This window comes from Rhincodon typus, chromosome 14, assembly GCF_021869965.1.
Source record: "Rhincodon typus isolate 14 chromosome 14, sRhiTyp1.1, whole genome shotgun sequence".
NCBI classification, from domain to species: domain Eukaryota; kingdom Metazoa; phylum Chordata; class Chondrichthyes; order Orectolobiformes; family Rhincodontidae; genus Rhincodon; species Rhincodon typus.
Genome location: NC_063345.1, coordinates 66512658 through 66535116, shown reverse-complemented (window position 1 = coordinate 66535116; position 22459 = coordinate 66512658). Strand labels below are relative to the sequence as shown.

Genomic DNA, 22459 nt, shown 5'->3' with positions numbered 1-22459 from the left:
CCTGTATTTCCCTGTCTAACCCAAACATCCCTGGGCACTATGGGCAATTTAGCATAGCCAATGCACCTATCCTACACATTTTTGGACTGTGGGAGGAAACCAGAGCACCCAGAGGAAACCCACACAGACAGGGAGAATGTGCAAATTCCACACAGACAGTCACCCGAGGTTGGAATTGAACCTAGGTCTGTAGTGCTGTGAGGCAGCAGTGCTAACCACTGAGCCACTGAGCCACCGTGCCACTCCGATGTAAAATGGATGGCTGTGAGCAGCAGCTTGAAGGTTTGCAAGTACACAGAGAGCACCCGAATTGAAACATTTGTATCAAAAAGCTGTACAGTTAGCAGGCCAAGCAACAGTTTTGTTTTGTTACCAAGACAGCAAGTTTTTGAATTTAGCCAATTATTTTTAACCGGACACTTAGGTGCCAAAAACCAATTAAATTTAAATCTGATGGTTTTGACAATATAGGTCCAATTCTATCGTACAAAATTGATATGTCATCAAGGGTGTAAAAGAAAAGGGCAGTTGGACAAAGAGCAGAGAGCTAACTGCCATCCACCAGAGCTAACAGCTCTCAGATCTCAAGAGAGAATCACTGGCTCCCACAGTTTCCTCTTAGAGAAAGCACCATCTAAATATCAAAATACTAATCACCCAATGAGTTAATATTCCTGACAGAAGAATTGATGGAAAAGGCGTTCCTGACAGAACATTCGACGGAGAAGGCACAGCACATTGGGAGTTGTATTTATTGGAACAGCATACCATTAGAATCTTGTTTCATTCCAGAATAGTTAGTAGTTACAAGGGGTTTATTTGGTTTGTTAATAGTTTAGTTAATTTGTTCACTGTTAGAATTGGATAAATAAATTGTTACTTGTTGATTGTAAAGGAAGTGTCAGGGATTTATTGCATTTGACCACTAGAACTTGCTGAAAGGCTGGTTACACCACCTTTCACGAACCTTTTACAGATTATAGGGTGAGGTGCTCCTCTTTGGGTGTTTCAGTGTTAGGTCTCAGACGGGGTCAACTTCCAGTTTGTAACAATAGCACAGACAGAATGTCGAGGTATTAGCACAGAGAGAATATCAATGCAACAGCACAGAGAGAATATCAATGTAATAGCACAGTGGATATCAATGAAATGGCAGAGAGAATATCAATAGAATACGACAGACAGAATATCAATGGAATATGACGACAGAATATCAATAGAATACGACAGACAGAATTTCAATAGAGTACGACAGACAGAATATCAAAGTAATAGCACAGAGAGAATATCGATGCAAAAGCACATAGAATGTCAATGCAACAGCACAAACATTATCAATGCAATGGCACAGTGAATATCGGTGAAGTAGCACAGAAATATCAATGGAGTACCACAAGAGAGAATATCAAAGTAATAGCACACAGAGAATCTCAATGAAATTGCACGGAGAGAATTTCAATAGAATTGCACAGAGAGAATATCAACAGAATTGCACAGAGAGAATATCAAAGTAATAGTACAGAGAGAATATCAATGGAATAGAACAGAGAATATCAATGCAATAGCAGTGAGAGAATATCAATGCTTTAGCACAAAGAAGATCAGTGGAATACCACTGGGAGAATATCAGTGTAACAGCACAGAGAGAATATCAATGTAATGGCACAGAGAATATCAATGTAATAGTACAGAGAACATCAATGTGATAGCGCAGAGACAATATTAATTTAATAGCACAGAGAGAATATCAATTAAATAGCGCAGATGGAATATCAGTTTAATAGCACAGAGAGAATGTCAGTGTAATAGTACAGAGAATGCGTTATTGTAATAGGACACAGAATATCATTGTTACAGTACAGGGACAATATCAATGTAAAAGCAGAGACAGAATGCCAATGTAATGGCAGAGAGAGAATTTTAATGTAATAGCTCTGAAACAGAGACAGTACAGAAACAATATCAATGCAATAGCACAGAGAGACTATCAATGCAATAACACAGAGAGATCATCAATCTAATAGCACAGAGACAATATGAATGTTATAGCACGGAGAGAATATCAATATGATAGCACAGAGAAAATATCAATTTAATAGCACAAAGACAATGCAATAGCATTAATCAAAGACTTGTTGCTCTTTTCTTGTCTCTTCTCCATTGTGGTGTTTAAACAGCTGGGGGAGGAGCCTGAGGGAATGTGGAAACTCTCAAAAGCAGATAAAAAAAGACCTCAGACGTCCCACGCCTCATTGACGTTGCCTGGTGATGAAAGTTTCAAAACATTCTTCCGGCTCTAGAGAAGGGATTGCGCGCTGAGCATACAGAGCAGCGCTCTGGCCACGCTGTGGGTATCTCAGTTCCTTCCCCGGGGTTTGGGTGGTCATTACACCGAACCCGGCCTGAGGACAGTGCCTGGCGCCTGGGCAAGGGGTAGAGATGCGGGCGATGGATCTCAGGTTGGTCCTGTGCCTTATGAGTGCTTCCATGGTCACTGAGGGCAGTCACGACTGTACCTGGACAGGTAAGCTTTTTTCTCCAGCCTCTGTTCCTGCTTGCCTTTATCATTGAACGCATTTCTTCATTTCTCCCAGACGTTCCCTTGATACTGCGTTTCGTCGTTTCGGTTGTATTTGTTTTATGTTTTAAAGTGATTGAAAAACATGTGTGGCGTCCAGCCCCAGATTTTTGGGAGGAACTCCCACGCACTGTGGGAGTCCGGACGGGGGAATTTCCATATGGTTGGCACATTGCCGAGTCCGGTGTGCGGCGTTTACCAGCAGCATAGTTCTTATTTACATAGCGCTCAATGCTTCCCAGCAGTAAGTGTGGGCACGCAGCAACGTGAAGGAAGATTTCAATCTCCTTAATCACACTGCACAGTGCCTTCCACACCACTATAGACCCGGTGCAGTCGTTTCGAGATGTAGTCACTGTTTTAATGATTTCACCTCTGGGTGTCCTAAGACTAAGGGAGACTTTTTAAATTAGGGGCTGCCTTTTTAGTCCAGTGATAAGGGGCCTCATGGCTGTACAAGACATTGGTCAGGCCACATTCGGTTTGTTGCGTACAGTTCTGGTCGCCCTGCTAAAGGAAGTATGTTGCAAAACATGAAAGGGTGCAAAAAAAATTTACGAGGACACAAAAGTAGAAATTGTTGGAAAAGCTCAGCAAGTCTGGCAGCATTTGTGGAGAGAAATCAGAGTTAAGGTTTCGTGTCGAGTTGTCAACAAATGCAGGCAAGCGGGACTAGTTTAGTTTGGGAACATGGTTAATTGTTTACCGAAACGTTAACCCTGATTTCTCTGGAAAGATGCTACCATGTTCCCAAACTAAAAATTCCCAAACTAAACATCCTGCTCCGATGCTGTCTGAGCTGCTGTGCTTCTCCAGCTCCATGTCTTGTCGATTCTGACTTCCAGCATCTCCAGTCCTTACTATATCCTTTAGGATTATCAGATCAGCCATGATCTCATTGAATGGGGCAGAAGACTCTATAGGGTAAATGGCCTACTACTGCTCCTATGTTTTATGATCTTATGGAGAGGCATTCTTTTGATTGAGTCATTGAAAGATATACAATTCTGACAAGACTCTACAGGCTAGATACTGAGAGGCTGTTTCCACTGGCAAGAGAGCCTCACCATATGTCAAAGTCTTGGTTTTAGGATTGAGAGCTGTTTAGGACAGAGGTAAGGAGATTTTTCTTCACTCAGACTTCTGAATCTTTGGAATTTATTACCCCAGAAAGTTGTTAGTGCCCAGGCATTTAGTAAATTCAAATGAGAGATCAATTAATTTTTGGATGAGAAGGGAATCGAGGCAAGATGGAATTGAGGTAGAGAGTCAGTCTTGATTGAGTTGGATGAGCGAGTCAAATGGCCAACTCACAAGACAGTAAAACACAGAAGCAGCAGTAGGCTATTCAGCCCATCAAATCTGTTCTGCCATTCAATGGGGTCATGACTGATCTGATAATCCTTAATCTCACATTCCTACTCCTGTTTTGTTTTCATACATCACAACTATCTGCTGGGTGATGTTTTCTTTAGCTATACAACAGTAAAGGACATCAGCTGACCTGTTCTCACTTGCCCACTGTTTTGAAGACTGTGAACAAGTCCAGGCTCCAGTGATGCATTGAACTACGAATCCATATGAAACTGCTCTGTAACAGCACAGTGCTAGGCCCACTCAGTTGCATTTTCCAAGTCCTACATCTCTCAATCTTAGTCTTGAGCCTGACTCAGTCCCAATGTTACAGCAGCATCCTAACATCTCTGGCACCGCAAAGGGCAGAGCTAATCCATTTTACACACTGACTGTATGGCCTGGACTTTTCCTCTGTCTTCCCTGGTTAGGTACTTTGTCTTATTTATCACTCCAATCCATAAAACTGCTAGATGTGCGAGGGATGTCTAATGTTCCTCTCCAGTTAGATTCCAGCCTGTTGTCAGGACTCAGAGAGCTCCTTGTTATGCCTGTCTAGAGTCGAATTTAAACTTCTCACTTTCAGTTTGAAGGGAGGAGCTGTGGGAAGCTAGTTCCAAGTCATTAGGTCACTCCACACAGACATTACCCTCCCATAAATAAAGACAGCATGGATATCCATTTCGTTACTCAGCAGATTTAATAGAAATGGAATGATAATTTTTTGCCAGTTTTAAAGTTTGGACCTTACTCCGAGGCCTCAGCCCTCCCTCTGTCTCTAATTTCCTCCTGACCCATGGCAAATGGAGAAATCAGACTCTGCCCCAGTTCCAGCCTATGTAACATTCCCAATTTTAGCAGCCGGGCCCTGTTTTCTTTGTAATTTGGATCGCTCCCTTAATAATTTTCTTAAACATATATCTTTGACCAAGTTTTTAGCTATCTGAATAAAAACCGAAAAGAACTGCGGATGCTATAAATCAGGAACAAAATCAGAAGTTGCTGGAAAAGGTCAGCAGGTCTGGCAGCATCCGTGAAGAAAAAACAAAGTTAATATTTCAGATCTGGTGATTTAGATATTTGATCTGAGATTCTTTTGTGTGTTATATATTCTTTTCGAATTGTCCCATGTGATACTTTATAATGTTTAATTGTGGTATAGCTGCAACATAAATACAAGCTGTTGTTGACGAAGGTGGTGTGTGAGAACAATTAGCTTATTATCACATAGACCATTGAATGGCCTACTCCTGTTCCAGTGTTTGTGTTCGAAGTCTAAAGGTGAAATGGGTGGAACCTTATCACTGGCTTTCCTGCTTAAAAAGTTTACGTGTTCACAATTTTTATGCAGATTTCTTATAGATGTCTTAACAGTGTTTTTAACAGAATAACTAGAGCAATTTGACTTGATATATAATAGGTTTAGGTTATGTAAAATATGTGGTTTGTTCTGTAGTTAATAAATGTAAAACGGGGAGGTGATGGCCTAATAGTATTATCACTGGATTGTTAATCCAGAGACCCAAGTAATGTTCTGGGGACCTGGATTCATATCTAGCCAAAGCAGATGATGGAAGTTGAATTCAGTTTAAAAAAAAAATTCTGGGAAGAAGAGTCTAATGATTACCATGAATTGATTGTCAGGAAAAACCCATCTGGTTCACTCACGTCCTTTAGGGAAGTAAACTGCTCTCCTTACTTGGTCTGGCCGACATGTGACTCCAAGTCCACAGCAATGTGGCTGACTCTTAACTGCCCTCTGGGCAACTAGGGATAGGCAATAAATGCTGGGCCAGCTGGTCCCCTTATCCCATGAATAAATAATAAAAAAAACTGCAGCAAACTTTCTATGATCTTATTGTCCCTGTTTTGATTTCCAATAAATGGTTAAGTTGCCATAAAATTACCAAAATACGGGGTTGCTCTCTCATTAGAGAGAGACAACTGATAGTGGTCACCACGCCTCAGGAGAGGGAAGAGGTTGAGCAGGAGAGACCTTTGTGATAACCTCAGCCAGTGTGAGAATTGAACCCATGCTATTAGTGTCACTGCATCACAAACCAGCCAACTGAAAACCCACCCCCTCCCCACTGTTAATCTATTAGGCAAAGTCTGAATAAAGATCAGGACATGAATAAACCATATTTGAGGAATCACTGTATCTTTCAGTCTATCACTGAAGGAGAAAGCTTCCAGAGTTGACAACACTACAATCCTTTCTACTATGAGACATCAAGAAATCTCCTTTAAAGCTTTCTGCTTCAGGATAGTACACCATCAAAAACAACTCAACAACGCCCATTTAACAACTCATTTAGTGTTATACTGCCATAGTGTCACCAAATGTTTAGTCATTCACTCTTCAAGTGAGTATTCAAGCTACATTCTGAAAGACAGTAACCTTTACTCATATGTAGAGGTTATGTGCATAGGTAAACACAGCAGGTAATACCCAAAAACGTTGACTGCTCCTTTCCTCCAGATGCTGCCTGGCCTGCTGTGTTCTTCCAGCCTCCTATTTGTCTATCTTAGATTTCAGCATTTTTTTTTATCTCTAACCTTTACTCATACCCTGTTTTTTGAAATGTACAGGAGATGGATCAATCAGAGCGATAATATGTTCACCCCTATTACCCTACAACTGTTACGCTGTGTGGACATTTCTCCCAGAACATCCTGTAGACCCCAGCATTAATTTCCGTCACAATTATAAAGGCATGCATATATGTATAGAGTTCAGGAAGGAAAGCTGTTTAATTGAATGAGTCATGGTTATCATTTAATAAAGGTCATGTTTTTTTGATTGTTGTGGGAGGATAGTACTTTGCAAGAACAGACAAGCTGGTGATATTTGGGGAAGGGGTGCTTGAGGATAGGAAGCCACATGATAAAATACACCCAACCAGAGCTGGCAATACTACAATCCGTCCACTATGGGACAACGAGAAAGCTCCTTTAAAATAAGAAAGTCTCACCAGACCCTTCAATCCTTGGGAATTGCCCCAAGTCTTAACTTCCGGTCCCTTTTTTTATTCATTTGCAGGATGTGGATAATGCTGACAAATGCTGGATACCCCTGTGTCTACACGCGTTTCCTCTGGCTGCTTTTGGTTTCCTCCCACAGTCCAAAGATGTGTAGATTAGGTGGCTTAGCCATGGGGAGTGCAAGGTTAAGGGGATATGGTGGTGTTTGATTTGGGTGGGATATTATTCAGAGATTCGGTGCAGACTTGATGGGCTGAAATGCCTATTTCCACACTTTAGGGATTCTATGGTGGTGGGGGTCAAGCTCACTCCAGTTGGCCTAACCCAGGCTGGCTTTGTGAGCCAGTGCTGTGATGTCATGACACTCTTTGAGGAAGAACAGGGAAATTATTGCAGTATTTATTCATTAACCAATAGATTATCTTTTTTTTTATTTAACCTATTTTTCCTAATCACCCTGTCCAGAGATGTTGCTACACACCTCCGGAGTAGGTGGGACTTGAAGTCAGGCCTCCTGGTCCAGAGACAGGGACATTACCACTGCACTGCAAGAGCCCCTTTGTCCCATTGCTTTTTTGTCGGGAGCTCTGCTGTGTGAAAATCAACTGCCTCATTTCCTACATAAAGCAGTGTATACTTCCAAAGTACTTTATTAGCTGTGAAGTGTTTTGGACTGACTTGAAATCATGAGATTGAAATGATTCTCCCTTGTTAGCAACAGGCAAGCAAGCAGAGTTAGAGTGAGTAATGGCACTTTAAACCCCTCCAGTAATTAGATTCATTAAGTCCAAACTTGCAACAGAATGTCCTAGAGATGAACACACTGAAGGGGAAGTAAATCTCCCTGTCCTGCCCTTTATTCAGGGCTTGGTCTTTGTTACCACCACAACTCACATTCTCATTTGTATTTCCAGCTCTCCTACCTTATTTCCCACACTCCATATTCAGACATGCAAAGTACCATTAATTTACATCTTACTCCATTCCCTATTACTCACATCCCACCCAACAGCTGTTTATATCTTACTCTTGTACTATATGTCTCTCCAAATTCTTCATAATGCTGCATCCTTGTTCTCACCCACCTTCTAATTTAGTTTAAACATTCCCCCAAAAACACTAGAAAATCACCCCAAGAGAACATTGATTCCTGGCTCTGTTCTGGTGAACTCCTGTTGAAGCTAATCCCAATGTCCTGGGAATTTAAAACCCACTCTCCTGCACCGACTCTCCAACAGCCAAGAATTGGCTGCCTGTCTTCCTATTTGCTGAATGCGCTAGTGTGTATGACTGTATCTAAGCCGAAGATTGCTATCTTTGATAAAAACCAAAAGAACTGCAAATGTTGTGAATCAGGAACAAAAACAAAGTTGCTGGAAAAGCTCAGCAGATCAGGCAGCATCTGTGAAGGGAAAAGAAACAGAATTAACGTTTCAGGTCCAGTGCCCCTCAGAACTGATGGTAGCTGGGAAAACGTCAGTTTATATGCAGAAAAAAGGGAGGGGGATGGGGAGGGAGTAAACAATAGCATAGAGCCTAAGGAGAGAGAAGAGCAGTTGGACACACAAAGGAGTTGATAACGATCAGACTGGTTGTTAACTGGTTGTTAATGGGATAACAAGGTGTAGAGCTGGATGAACACAGCAGGCCAAGCAGCATCAGAGGAGCAGGAAGGCTGACGTTTCGGGCCTAGACCCTTCTCTGGTTGTTAATGGGGACTGTTAGTGACTAACAACAGGTGTTGTATAATGGCAGGCTATGTGGTAATAAGGCCTGGTGTGTGGGGTAGGGGGCTGGCACATGGGAGAGTTTAGGTCCATGTCCCATGTCGTGGATATTCTGCGAAGCGATCACCCAGTCTACGCTTTGTTTCCCCAGTTGTCATCTACATTGGGGAAACGATGCGTAGACTAGGTGACCGTTTCGCAAAACATCGACGTTCTGCTCGCAAGAAAAACCCTGAACTACCTGTTGCCTGCCACTTTAACGCACCACCCTGCTCCCCAGCCAACATCTCTGTCTCTGGCTTGCTGCAGTCTTCCAGTGAACATCAACGTGAGCTGGAAGAACAACACCACATTTTCCACTTGGGGACCCTGCAGCCCTCCGGACTCAATGTTGAATTGAATAATTTTAGGGCCTAAACTCTTCCATGTCCCACCCCCCTACCCCACACACCAGGCCTTGTTACCATGTAGCCTGCCATTATACACCACCTGTTGTTAGTCACTAACAGTCCCCATTAACAACCATTCACCCTCCCAGCCTAAATGTTAGCAACTCCTTTGTGTGACCAACTGCTCTTCTCTCTCTTTAGACTCTATCCTATCGTTTACTCCCTACCCCAAGCCCTCCCTTTTTTTCTGCATATAAACTGATGTTTTCCCAGCCACCATCAGTTCTGAGGAAGGATCACTGACCTGAAATGTTAACTCTGTTTTTTTCCTTCACAGATGCTGCCAAACCTGCTGAGCTTTTCCAGCAACTTTGTTTTTATTGCTATCTTTGAGATCCTGCATGCTAGTTTCTTTATAATTCTTTGAAGTCTGCTAACTAGACCCAATCCCACTTTCTTCCTATATCCTTAGTACTGACATGGGCTGCAATATCTGACTGTTTGCCCTCAAAGTGCTCTGCAGTGCTCAGTCACCTCCTTGACCCTAGCACCAGGCTGGCAACACATTATCCAGGAATTACAAATGCAGCTGAGAAACGCTTGTTTGTTGCCCTGACTTTGAATTCTTTATTACCATTTTCCAGTCTTCCTCCACTCCATTATCTCCCCCACTCCATGCAGTTGACCCAGCCATGGTTAAGGGGACTTGGTTCGGGTTGCTGATCCCAGTTGACACATGACCCTCACCTAAACAGAATAGAATACTAGTTGGAGAGTAAGCTGCACTGTGGGGACTCCTGCACTATTATACTAGCCTGGTCCTTCTGGACTGTCTGATGGCTAGGAATTTGCAGGTAATGCTAGTGCCCTGGAAGAGTGTTGTCGAACAGAGACCGATGGGTGCAGGTACATAGTTCCTTGAAAGTGGCTTCAGGTTGGTGAAGAAGGCATTTGGCATACTTACCTTCATCGGTCAGAGCATTGAGTACATTGTGTTAGGACATCATGTTACAGCTGTACAAGACATTAAGTCCACATTTAAAGTACTGTGTACAATTCCGGTCACCCTGCTATAGGAGGGATGTTATTAAACTGGAAAGGGTGCAGAAGTGATTTACGAGGATGTTACCAAGACTGTTTGTTTGAGTTATAAGGAGAGGCTGGATAGGCTGGGACCTTTTTCCCCAGGAGTGTAGGAGACTGAAGGGTGACCATATAGAGGTTTATAAAATCATGAGGGGCACAGATAAGAATAGCCAAGGTCTTTTCCCCAGGGTAGGGGAGTCCATAACTAGCAAGCTTAGGTTGAAGGTGAGAGGCAAGAGATTAAAAGGGACCTAAGGGGCAACTTTTTCACACAAACGGTGGTGTGTGTATGGAATGAGCTGTCAGAAGAAATGGTAGAGGGAGGTACAGTTCGAGCATTTAAAAGACATTTAGAGAGTTACATGGATAGAAAAGGTTTAGAGGGATATGGGCCAAAGGCAGGCAAATGGGACTAGTTTGGATTTGGAAACTTGATTGGCATGGATGAGTTGGACTGAAGGGCCTGTTTCCATGCTGTACGATCTATATTTCTGTGACTGTCTGCCTGTGCATGTTTTATGCTGCAGAGCGACTACATTGATAAACAGGCTTCCTACAAAGCTCTGAGTGGATGAACCACAGTTACTCCAGCTGTTACTTAAAACTAATGTCCAGAGCTGGACCTGCTCCAGCTGACAATGCATTCTGCACACGTGGGAGCCTGAGACATGAAAAGCAAGAATTAGTATTTTTACAGCAGTTTTGGTTGACGGAGAAATGTGAATCTGGCCACCAGCCAGTGCGTCACCGCTCTCCTTCAAACTAATGCAGTTGTTGCAAATCGTCTGACTTCCTGAGAGAGTAGATGGGGCTCTTGATGTCCCATGTAACAATCACAACACTTAACAACAAGGCAACACTCCTTCGGTACTGAATTTTGTGTTCAAATCTCTAGAGAACGAGTGTTAGTACACAGCCAGATTAATATCTTTGAATCTGGCATCAGACTAGCCCAAGGTTGAGTTACTATGGTTACCATTCCCAAGGATTATTCACGAATTCTGTCTGCTGATGACTGTGTTCCACTGACTGCAACTTCTGTGTCTTGAACTTTGGGTGTGAAAACTAATTGTTCGGTGCTCATTTTGATTCCATTTCAGAGACTGTCCCACCTCCAACTGATTTGACTGTGACTTTGAAGGGAATTGGTTTCATTAATTCCACCTGGACGTGGAAACTGCCAAGTTATTTAGAAAACTCCACCAAAGAAATCAAGTTTGAAAGCGTGTTTAAGTATGATGGCGCTGAGTGGGACGTAAGTTGAAATGTTCATTGTCTTTCTTCCCCAGTGTTTGGTGCATTGTAGCTGGGATATGCCTAAGGGCAAGTTCTCTGCTCACTTTACCCTGCCTCACTAGCTTGCACTTGACTGTAGGAGCCTCATTGTTTCAATTTCAAGTTTTCTAACATTGGCATTCTTTCTCCCTCTTCGTCTATAACCCTCTAATTTTCCCTTAGTCATCTCCCTTAGAAAGTTTGCAAGTCTTAGTCTGAAGCCAGTCAATCCTTGTTGCCCTTTCTTGATGATGCTCACTAATGATCTTCCCTCTTTCACCATTCTCACAACTTCTTCATTGTTCTCACAATCTCTCCTCCTGACCCACTCCATCTTTCTGCAGAACGCAATTTTCACATTTTCCAACATTGGTTACCAACTTTTCTCAAGGTGTGTCATGTATATTCTTTCATTTCGATATCCTTTCCCAGATCACATGGTGGATTTGAATGAAAAATCTCCTGTAGCCTATTAGCTTGCATCCTACCAGTATCTCTCTTGCATTGTCATCCAAAGTGACCTAATATCCACATTACTGTCTGGTAATCCAGACACACTCTCAATGAAAACATTCTTTTGATATTGTGTAGAACTTGTCCTTCCCAAATCTAGACCAGTGTCCTCTGCTGCTGCCAGTTTGAAGTGTGTTATCCCAGGCTATTCTAGTATTTTTCTCAGTATCTCCCCTGGCTTCATAAGGAGCCCTATCAGACAGCTTCTGTTGAAAGTTGGGGCATTCTGACTTCTCCACTTTTTTGTCTGTAGCTCTCCCCTCTGAAGCCTACTGTTTACTCTCCATCCGTTACTTCAAAGGCCTATGTTGATGGAAGGGTGATTGAGCTCATGTTTTGGAGCACAAGAATTATAAGCAAGAGTAGGCCATTAGGCCCCTTCAGACCTGCTTTGCCATTCAACACGATCTCCCCAAAGGCCTCAACTCCTCTCTCATGGCAGTTGCTCAGCCCTCAAGTTCTCAATATTTCAAAAATCTATCTACCTCCTCTTTCAATGCTTCCAGTAATCTAATCTCCACAAGTCTCTGCAAAAGAGAATTCTACACATTCACTGGTCTCTGGTAAAAGAAATTCCTTCAACTCTCAGTTTGAGATGATGTCCCATTATCCTGTAACTCTATCCTTTAGTTTGAGATTCTTCCACTAATGATAACATCTTGTTAACATCTACTCTGTTAAACCTCCTTCGAGTCGTGTATGTTTCATTAAGATCACCCCACATTCTTCCAAACTCTTAGGCATAAAGGCCTAACCTGGTAAGCCATTCTTCATAAGTCAATCCCTTCACCTCCTGAATCGGCTTCATGAAGTTTCAATGTGGTACATCCTTTCTTAAACATAAAAGGACCAAAACTACACATTATACTCCAGGTGCAGCCTCAGCCCATACAAATGTAACAAGACTTCCCTATTTATAAACTCGAAGCCCCTAGAAATAAAGGCCAAAGTTCCTTAATTGTTTGCTGCACCTACTTGCTAACTTTTTGAGCATTGTGCACGAAAACACTTATATCTTTGTGTTGCACTTTTGTAACTGTGACTGTCTATTTGATAACAGTCTGACTTTTGATTCTTCCTACCAAAAGTATATGACCTCACACTTCTCCACATTAAACTCCATTTGCCAAGTCTTTGCCCGATCTGTCAATCCATCTGATCCCTTTGCAGATTCCTTAAGTCTTCAACACAACATGCCCTCCCCTATTTTTAAATCTTACTTATAATGTACTCCTCAAATCGATATGATTTGTGACATCAAAAGACAGACACCAGACATCACAGCATTATTCAGTCTGCAGTAGTTAAATTTTGAGTTAAACAGAGTTAATATTTTGAGTCCAATATGACTCTTCTTCAGAATGTTTCAGTTAAGAGTCATATTGGACTTGAAATGTTAACTTCATTTCTCTTTCTATCTGTGCTGCCAGAGCTGCTGAATTTGTCCAGGATTCTCTGTTTTTGATTATTTAAGAATAGGATTAACAGACTTCAAAATAGTCAGGTTAACCCCTATACTTATAATGGGCACATCACACATTATTTGTGGTAAGCAGATCTGCACCCAGTACGCCAGGTATGTTTCAACCAGGACATTGTGCAGTTTGTGTGTTTTATAAGGAAGCCTGAACCTAATGCATGTTGTAATCCAGAGAGTTATTGATATATTGTTTTATTTAGGAAAGAAAAAGAAAGAAAGATATGACTCGTGAAGATAAGGTGATTCTTAATCAAGGAATCACTTTCAGAGTGAAGGCATTGGCGATGAATGGTGGTACATGTCAAGAAAGCAACTGGACTGAGAAATATATCCCTCCTGAAGAAGGTAATGCAAAGTTTTATGTTTTAGATTATTTAACAAAGTCTTAAAATTCATCCTTAAAATAGTTATCATTTCTTGGCCACACGCTTTTTAGATGTTTCAATGGTGACAGAATATGGATTTATATTCACAGATTAGTGAAATAACTATGTGGCTGGTCTCTTTTTTTCTTTTTCTCTCTGTCTAATGAGGCTATTCCTGGGAGGCCAGCATTTATTATATATCTCTAATTGTCCTGGATTTGAATGGCTCAGTGAGCCCGTTTAGAGGACAGTTGAGAGTCATTGCTGTGGACTTGGATGACCAGCCCAGTGATGCTAAGTGTCCTCAAGTCCAACAGACGCAAGCTTGACAAGATATGACAAACAAGTAGTTTTGTCAGAGCCATCCATGGCCTTGTCTCTCCTGGTCTCTGTAGTCTCCTACAGCCTGAGAATTCTGTAGGATATCTCTTCCAGTTCTGGCCTCCTGGACATCCTCAATTTTAATGACTCCCCATTGGTGGCCATGCCTTGAGCAACTTCTTCCCAAAACCCCTCCATCTCTCACTCTTCCTTTTTGAAGGCAGCATGACAGGTAGATAAGGTAATTAAGAAGGCATCTGGGATAGTTCTGAAGCACCTACCTCTTTGACACCTGGCACTCTTTGGTAACCTACGTTCTTATTTCCTTTATATGGTTCAGTATCTTACGTATTCTAATTGCACTTCTGCGAAGCACCGTAGGACAATTTACCGTGTTAAAGATACTTCATGAATACAATTTCCTGTCGTTCAGTGTTGTTTATGTGAGTCAGAAGCTTTAAAGGCAACAGGTATTTGAACCTTGTGCTCAAAACAATTCCTCAGATCTGGCCAAATCCCTGAGCTAGCACTTGTGGCCTTTCCTGTTAGATGTGTTGAATGTTCATGTTTCAATATTGTTCAAGTTTGGAAACTTGTTTGAAAGTGGAAGAGCCATGTATATATTTGTTTTGTTTTCTATTTGTAGACATTGTGTGTTAGGATGGTAAAACATTGTATTAGTTCCATTTTTGTGTTTTGCTGGAGGCACTTGCCTGTGTGGAGTTCTGCTCAGTTGCATGTTCATGCTTTTTAAAAGTCTTGAGGTGAATAGTTCAGTGCATTAGAAACAAAGGTAAAAGAGGAAAAAATGGACTGTTGTCCCATGACACTGAGAGACAGACAGTAGTAATTTAATTTGGAAAGCAAGTGTACATGTTTCTTTCAGAGAATCATAGAGTCATAGAGCTGTACAGCATTGAAACAGACCCTTCAGTCCAACTCGTCCATGCTGACCAGATATCTCCAGGGCAGAAAAAAAAGAATTCCTGAGTGTCATAGAAATTGGTAAGAAAAGCTCCAACAATGGAGGGATTGTCAGAGAGGAAAGCATCCTACAAGACAGCTAAATGCACTAATTTAAGAAGCTTATCATGGAGTCAAAAAACATCAACCTAACCCAAAACATCAACTTTCCCAATCCTCTGCTGCCTGGCTTGCTGTGTTCCTCCAGCTCCATACTGTGTTGTCTCTGACTCCAGCATCTGCAGTTCTTGCTATCTCCATCTATTCTAATCCCATTTCCAATCATTTGGCCCATAGCCTCGTATGCAATGGCATTTCAAGTGTTCATCTAAACACTACTTAAATGTCTTGAGGATTCTCACCTTTACTATCTTTTAGGCGGTGTGTTCCAGATACCCACGAAACTCAATGCTTTTTTCTTAAATCCCCTCTAAAGTTCCTGTTCCTTACCTGAAAACTGTGCCCCCTGATTACTGATCAATCTATGAAGACGAAAAGGAATCAAACCCAGGTCTCTGGTGTTATGAGGCAGCAGTGCTAACCACTGAGCCATCGTGCCACCCTGGAGTCATCCTGGAGTGTAAAGCTTTCCTCTTCGCTATTTACCACACCATCAATGTTCATGTCATCTATGAACTTACTTGTTCAGTAATTGACCACTTGCAATAACTAAATAGCAAAAATAAAAGTTATGATCGATCAAGCCAGGTTTTGCTTTGCGGCTCTGACTTGTCCAGTATCACCATCAGCTGGGATGATTACAATGACTTACATTACAAATATGGCTGCTCGCTGCCTGTGAAGTGAAACTTTGCCATTGTCCACTTAGTGTTCTAGCCAGCCTTATGAAGATGGTGATAGCTGTGGTTCAATGGGTTTCTGTCCCATAATCAAGTTCATAAAATCCCTACAGTGTGGTAACAGGCCATTTGGCTCAACAGGTACACACCACCCATCCAAAGAGCTTCCCACCCAGACCCATTCACCTACCCCTGCATTTTACCATACTAACCCAAACATCTCTGGACACTACAGGCAATTTAGCATGACCAATCCACCTCCCCTGCACGTCTTTGGACTGTGGGAGGAAACCAGAGCACCCGGAGAAAACGCACGCAGACATGGGGAGAATGTGCAAATTCCACACAGACAGTCGCCTGAGGGTGGAATTGAACCCAGGTCCCTGGCACTGTGCAGCAGTAGTGCTAACCACTGAGCCACCGTGCCACCCTGATCACACTAATCCAGACTGCCAGAGAGAGTGCTATCTTCCAGACAAGGCGAAACGATGTTATGCCCTCATTTGAGAGAGGATGGACATCCTCCCACCAACAAACCTGAAAACAGATCATTTCATCATAGTGACAGTGTCACTTTGGGGGCCTTGCTATGTGCAAATTGCCTGCCATGTTTCCTAAACTCCAGAAAATCATTACACTTCACAAGTACTTTCTTCATTAGAACGTACACTGGGACATCTCTACAATGTGGAAGACATTTTGTAAACGTGAGTCTTTATCCCCAGGCATGCATTCCAAATGGCAATGCTGTTTCACATTCAGTTGCCCCTTCTTATTTACTAGATAAGGGACCTGCAGTTCCCTAGTTTATTTATTGCCACTGGCTCTCTTCCAGACCAATGGGGCCATCCCCATATAAATTGACTTCCTCTTGATGACCGTTAGAATTTCATGGGTTTTGCCCCTAGGCCATTTATTACTGTGAGACTTATCTGTGAAAACATTCTTGCAGTACTGGAATTCTTCCAAACCAATGTACCATAAAAAAGCAGTTTACAGAAGCACATTGGGCCTGCTATAACCTGAATGCAGATGGAGTTCATTCTGTCTGTGCTAGCAATTTGAAAGAAGTACCCAATATGTTCTGCTTCTCTGGTCTTTAGGGTTTTTTCATGGCTTTTATTCAATTCCCTTTTATAAATTATCACTAAATCTGCTTTCACGACCTTTCATGCAATGGACTCAAGATCATAACATACACCGACAATACGATACTTTTATCCTTTTTTTTGTCTAGCTGTCACTAATATGCCTGCTAGCAGAATCCGTTTCTCCTTCATTACTCTGTCAAAAGCTTTCATGATCGTGATTGTCTCTGTAGACCTACTCTTAGCCCTTCTGCTTGAAGGAGAATGCGTACATATTTTCTAATCTCTCCGTGTAGCTCCTCCAAAACTTCCAATTCCCTGGTCCCCAACACCTCATCTTTACCAAGGAAGTCCAGTTCCTATACACCTGCATTCCCCATGCAGATGGCCTAAAGGCCCTCCGCATCTTCCTGTCCCACAGGCCCGACCAGTCCCCCTCCACTGACACCTTCATCCGCTTAGCCGAACTCGTCCTCACCCTCAACACTTCTCTTTCAATAACTCCCACTCCCAAAGGGGGTGGCCATGGGTACCCGCATGGGCCCAAGCTATGCCTGCCTCTTTGTAGGTTACATGGAACAATCCCTCTTCCGTAGCTACACTGGCCCTAAACCCCACCTCTTCGTCCATTACATTGATGACTGTATCGGCGCCGCCTCATGCTCCCACGAGGAGCTCAAACAGTTCATCCACTTCACCAACACCTTCCACCCCAACCTTAAGTTCACCTGGACCATCTCTGATATCTCTCTCTCCTTCCTGGACCTCTCTGTTTCCATCTCTGGCAACCACCTGGAAACTGATATCCATTTCATGCCCACCGACTTCCACAGCTACCTAGAATACACCTCCTCCCACCCACCTTCCTGCAAAAATGCCATCCCCTATTCCCAATTCCTTCGCCGCATCTGCTCCCAGGATGAGGCATTCCACTCCCGAACATCTCAGATGTCCTCGTTTTTCAAGGACCGCAACTTCACCCCCAACCCCCCAGTGGTCGAGAACACCCTCGACCGTGTCATCCGCATTTCCCGCAACTCATTCCTCACACCCCCTCCCCACAATAACAACCAAAACAGAATCCGCCTCATCCTCGCATACCACCCCACCAACCTCCGAATCCAACACATCATCCTCCGACACTTCTGCCATCTACAATCCAACCCCACCACCAAAGACATTTTTCCCTCCCCACCCTTATCTGCTTTCCGGAGGGACCACTCTCTCCGGGACTCTCTTGTCCGCTCCACACTCCCCTCCGGCCCCACCACACCCGGCACTTTTCCCTGCAACCGCAGGAAGTGCTACACCTGCCCCTACACCTGCACCCCCACAACCGCATCCCAGGCCCCAAGAAGACTTTCCACATCAAGCAGATGTTCACCTGCACATCTGCTAACGTGGTATACTGTATCCGCTGTTCCCGTTGTGGCCTCCTCTACATCGGGGAAACTAAGCAGAGGCTTGGGGACCGCTTTGTGGAACACCTACGCTCGGTTCGCACTAAACAACTGCACCTCCCAGTCGCGAACCATTTCAACTCCCCCTCCCATTCCTCAGACGACATGTCCATCCTGGGCCTCCTGCAGTGCCACAACGATGCCACCCGAAGGTTGCAGGAACAGCACCTCATATTCCGCTTGGGAACCCTGCAGCCCAATGGCATCAATGTGGACTTCACAAGCTTCAAAATCTCCCCTCCCCTTACCGCATCCCAAAACCAGCCCAACTTGTCCCCGCCTCCCTAACCTGTCCTTCCTCCCATCTATCTCCTCCTCCCACCTCAAGCCCCAACCCCATCTCCTACCTACTAGCCTCATCCCACCCCATTGACCTGTCCGTCCTCCCTGGACTGACCTATCCCCTCCCTAACTCCCCACCTACACTCACCTTTATTGGCTCCATCCCCGCCTCTTTGACCTGTCTGTCTCCTCTCCACCTATCTTCTCCTCTATCCATCTTCTATCCGCTTCCCCCTCTCTCCCTATTTATTTCAGAACCCCCTTCCCCTCCCCCATTTCTGAAGAAGGGTCTAGGCCCGAAACGTCAGCTTTCCTGCTCCTCTGATGCTGCTTGGCCTGCCGTGTTCATCCAGCTCTACACCTTGTTATCTCTTAATCCAGCATGTCTGGTCCCTTTCTTGTAAATCACCTCTGTTCCCTCTGTCAGACCTGGAGATTCTCTTCATAGTGTGGCGCCAGAACTTGGTATAATACTGCAGCTGATACCTACCAATTTAACTTAATTTGCTTGCTTTTTGATTCTTGCCCTTTATTTATAAACCTGGGATCATGTGCTTTCTTTTTAAACATGTTTATAGTTTTCTGTATTTGGGCCCGCAGACCTTTCTGTTCCCATGGGCCAATTACAGGGGAGGCGATAGCCTAGTTGGGCGAGGCAATGGCTTAATGGTATTATCGCTGTATGATTTGTCCAAAAACCCAGATAATGTTCTGGGGGCCTCGGTTCAAATCCCACTACAACAGATGGTGGAATTTGAATTTGAATTCAATAAATATCTGGAATTAAGAATCTAATGATGACCATGAATTGATTGTCAAGCAAAAACCTACCTGCTTCACAAATGTCCTTCAGGGAAGGAAACTGCCATCCTTACCTGGTCTGGCCTATATGTGACTCCAGTCCCACAGCAATGTTGTTGACTCTTAACTGTCCTCTGGGCAATAAATGCTGCCTAGCCAGTGATGCCCTCATTCCTGTGAATAAATAAAGAAAAAAACATTCTAACTTTTAATTTGCATTACCTGTTGTCCCAAGACATCAATAGATATCTCTTTGCAATGTTATAATTCTAGCTACAAGGCTTAAAATGCCATGTGGCACTGCATCAGTTTCAAAGTTAGAGATGAGGTTCTCCATCCATCATCTCAGCTGTGAATAAATACAGTGAATAATTGAGGTCTGTGCTGTGTCTGTCTTGTGGTGAGTATGTTGGTATGCCTTTAAGAGATTTGTTCATGATATGATCACTGTATCATAGCACATGATCTGAAAGTATAAAAGACTCAGACTCCATTTTTACCATATGAAATATGACACACTAATGGAAGCATGCTGTGTTGTAAACTAATAACTTAATGCAAACCCAGACTCAGAAACAGCAGAGAAATATTATGATTGTATATAATGATTAATTGGACTGAATGTCTACTGGAATTTTCAATACAATACCCCACACCCAGTTCCTTTGTTATGGGAGATAACATAAAACATTGCCACATCAGGCAAAAATCCTGTGGAGGGCAAGTTCTTGCTATTGCCTGTTCTCAAGATTAATGGTTTCCTTTTCACAACATCCAACACCAGAGATTTGTGATCTTTCTGCTGTTCACTCTGAGCCGTTAATGAATATCAGCCTTTTAGGAAAGATTTATTTACATTTAAAATATACAGGGGTCCCCAATTTATGAGCATCTGACTTTTGAACACACATAGGAAAGCGATCCCTTACCGAGGTGTAATTTTAAATATCCAACATACAAATGTTTCTTGCACTTACAAATGGTTGCCTTATTATGTCCTGCATTGTGTTTCAACTTGAGTTCAGATTGACATGCAAACAGACTTGGAAACAGAACATGTTCCACCTATATGGAGAAATCAAACGGTACAAGAATGACTAGCAGTGCAGTGCTTAATTGGGAGCTCTTTCAATTGGCCACTGTCTCTATGAGGAATTTAAAACAGAACCTGATCCAGATGCATAGATTTCTGCTAAAACATCAGTGCCAATTTTGAGAACCTTGAGGGAAATTCTTCAGGGAACAGTTCAGAACTTCTGAGATCCTAGTGGAAACCAAAATGCAGCAGATTTCAAAATGAAACAATGCATGAGAAAGTGGGGGGCTTATAATGTTTCTCCAGTTTTAAGTCTGAACTAGGCCCATCTGAAGATCCTGTAATTATCAAGCAAATAAAATTGTAACCACTTCGAATCTTAAAGAGTTGAACAGTGGTATCATTACCATCTGTGGATTGTTTGTTTGTGATACCCAACCACCTCTTGTGACCATGTTTTTTGGCAGGATTAAGTCAGCTTCTGAGCTCATCATTTCATGATTTCATCTCCTTCTTTCTGCAAATTTTCACCAAAGGGCTAGTCCCAAACATTGTATAAAAACCAAAAGAACTGCGGATGCTGCAAATCAGGAACAAAAACAAAGTTGCTGGAAAAGCTCAGCAGGTCTGGCAGCATCTGTGAAGGAAAAAAGTTAACGTTTCGGGTCCGGTGACCCTTCCTCAGTACTCTTTTCTCCTTCACAGATGCTGCCAGACCTGCTGGGTTTTTCCAGCAACTTTGTTTCTGTTCCTTGTTTTTAGTCCTAAACATTTACTGGCATTATGATGCCATGGCTAAAGTACATGTTCAAAGATAAGGTGAATCCAAAGTCAATCTTTAATTTCACCATCCAGAAATATTATATAGGCCAATTCAAAATCAGATTTTGAAACCAAAACTTGCTCAGTAAGTCCTTCAAAAGGAACAACTAAAGACACAGCACAGTGGGTATTTTGTGATGGAATGTGAATGAAATCATAGAATCCCTACAGTGTGGAAACAGGCCTTTCAGCCCAACAAGTCCCTCAGAACATCCCACCCAGACCCATCCCTCAAACCCACCTAATCTACACATCCCTGAAAGCTAGGGGCAATTTAACATAGTCAATCCACTTAGCCTGCACGTCTTTAGATTGTGGGAGGAAACCGGAGTACCTGGAAGAAGCCCACACAGACACAGGGAGAACGTGCAAACTCCACACAGTCAGTCATCCGAAGGTGGAATTGAAGCCATGTCCCAGGTGCTGTGAGGCAGCAGTGCTAACCACTGATCCACCGTGCAAAACCCCCCTTCTACTGGGGGTTTGGAGTTTGAAATCAAGTTAAATGATTGTTAGCCCATCCTCCTTCACAGTTAAGTAGCATGATTCCAAAGTCAGAAGGGGAAGTGAAGCTGAAAAACATGAGAATGATAGACCGGAATAGTACCTAAACCAATAATCTTAGCAGCTGTTTCATGTACTCCCTTTTTGAGTGCTATGCTGAGCATGAACAAATTTGGATCACTATGGGATGAATGTTCCAGCAACGTTAGGCTCTTAACTAAATCTGCTTTATTACTCATTACTGAATTTAATGTGGCATTCCCCCCATTTCAATTTGAGTACAGCAAAACAGTCCCCTCTATATTCAAAGCAGGGCATAGAGAATCAGGGGTTTGAAGTGCTGTCCAAGTGTTTAATTGATAACCTGGCCAGAATACCCGACTGTGGCAATGTCCAGTCATTGTTACTGTGCTCAAATTGCTGAGGCCAGTTCAAAATGAGTGAATGACTTTTAGATTTCACGTTTCAGATTGGAGAAAACTCAAGGCCCTGCTTTTTTTGATTTAGAAGCTCATTTTGCATTTGTGGCAGAGCTGGGTTCTGAGAGTTTTCTTGGTACACAAAGAAGATGATGTTTTGAATGAGAGCACACAAGAGAGCCCTGAATCGGCCATGATCTTGGCAAATTTTA

General features: G+C 42.9%; 1 protein-coding gene across 2 annotated transcripts in view; it reads left to right on the top strand.

Annotated features, from left to right (window-relative positions):
• The first annotated feature begins 2246 nt into the window (after positions 1-2246).
• Positions 2247-22459, top strand: part of LOC109938188 (interleukin-13 receptor subunit alpha-1-like) — a 32088-nt gene continuing 11875 nt past the window's right edge. The window contains exons 1-3 of one of the 2 annotated variants that reach the window (XM_048605099.1): positions 2247-2524; positions 11219-11373; positions 13587-13731. In XM_048605099.1, the coding sequence (XP_048461056.1) occupies positions 2440-2524; positions 11219-11373; positions 13587-13731 (385 nt within the window). In that variant the 5' untranslated portion in view covers positions 2247-2439. The remainder of the gene's footprint in view (positions 2525-11218; positions 11374-13586; positions 13732-22459) is intronic. The other variant, XM_048605098.1, reaches the window with a different exon arrangement.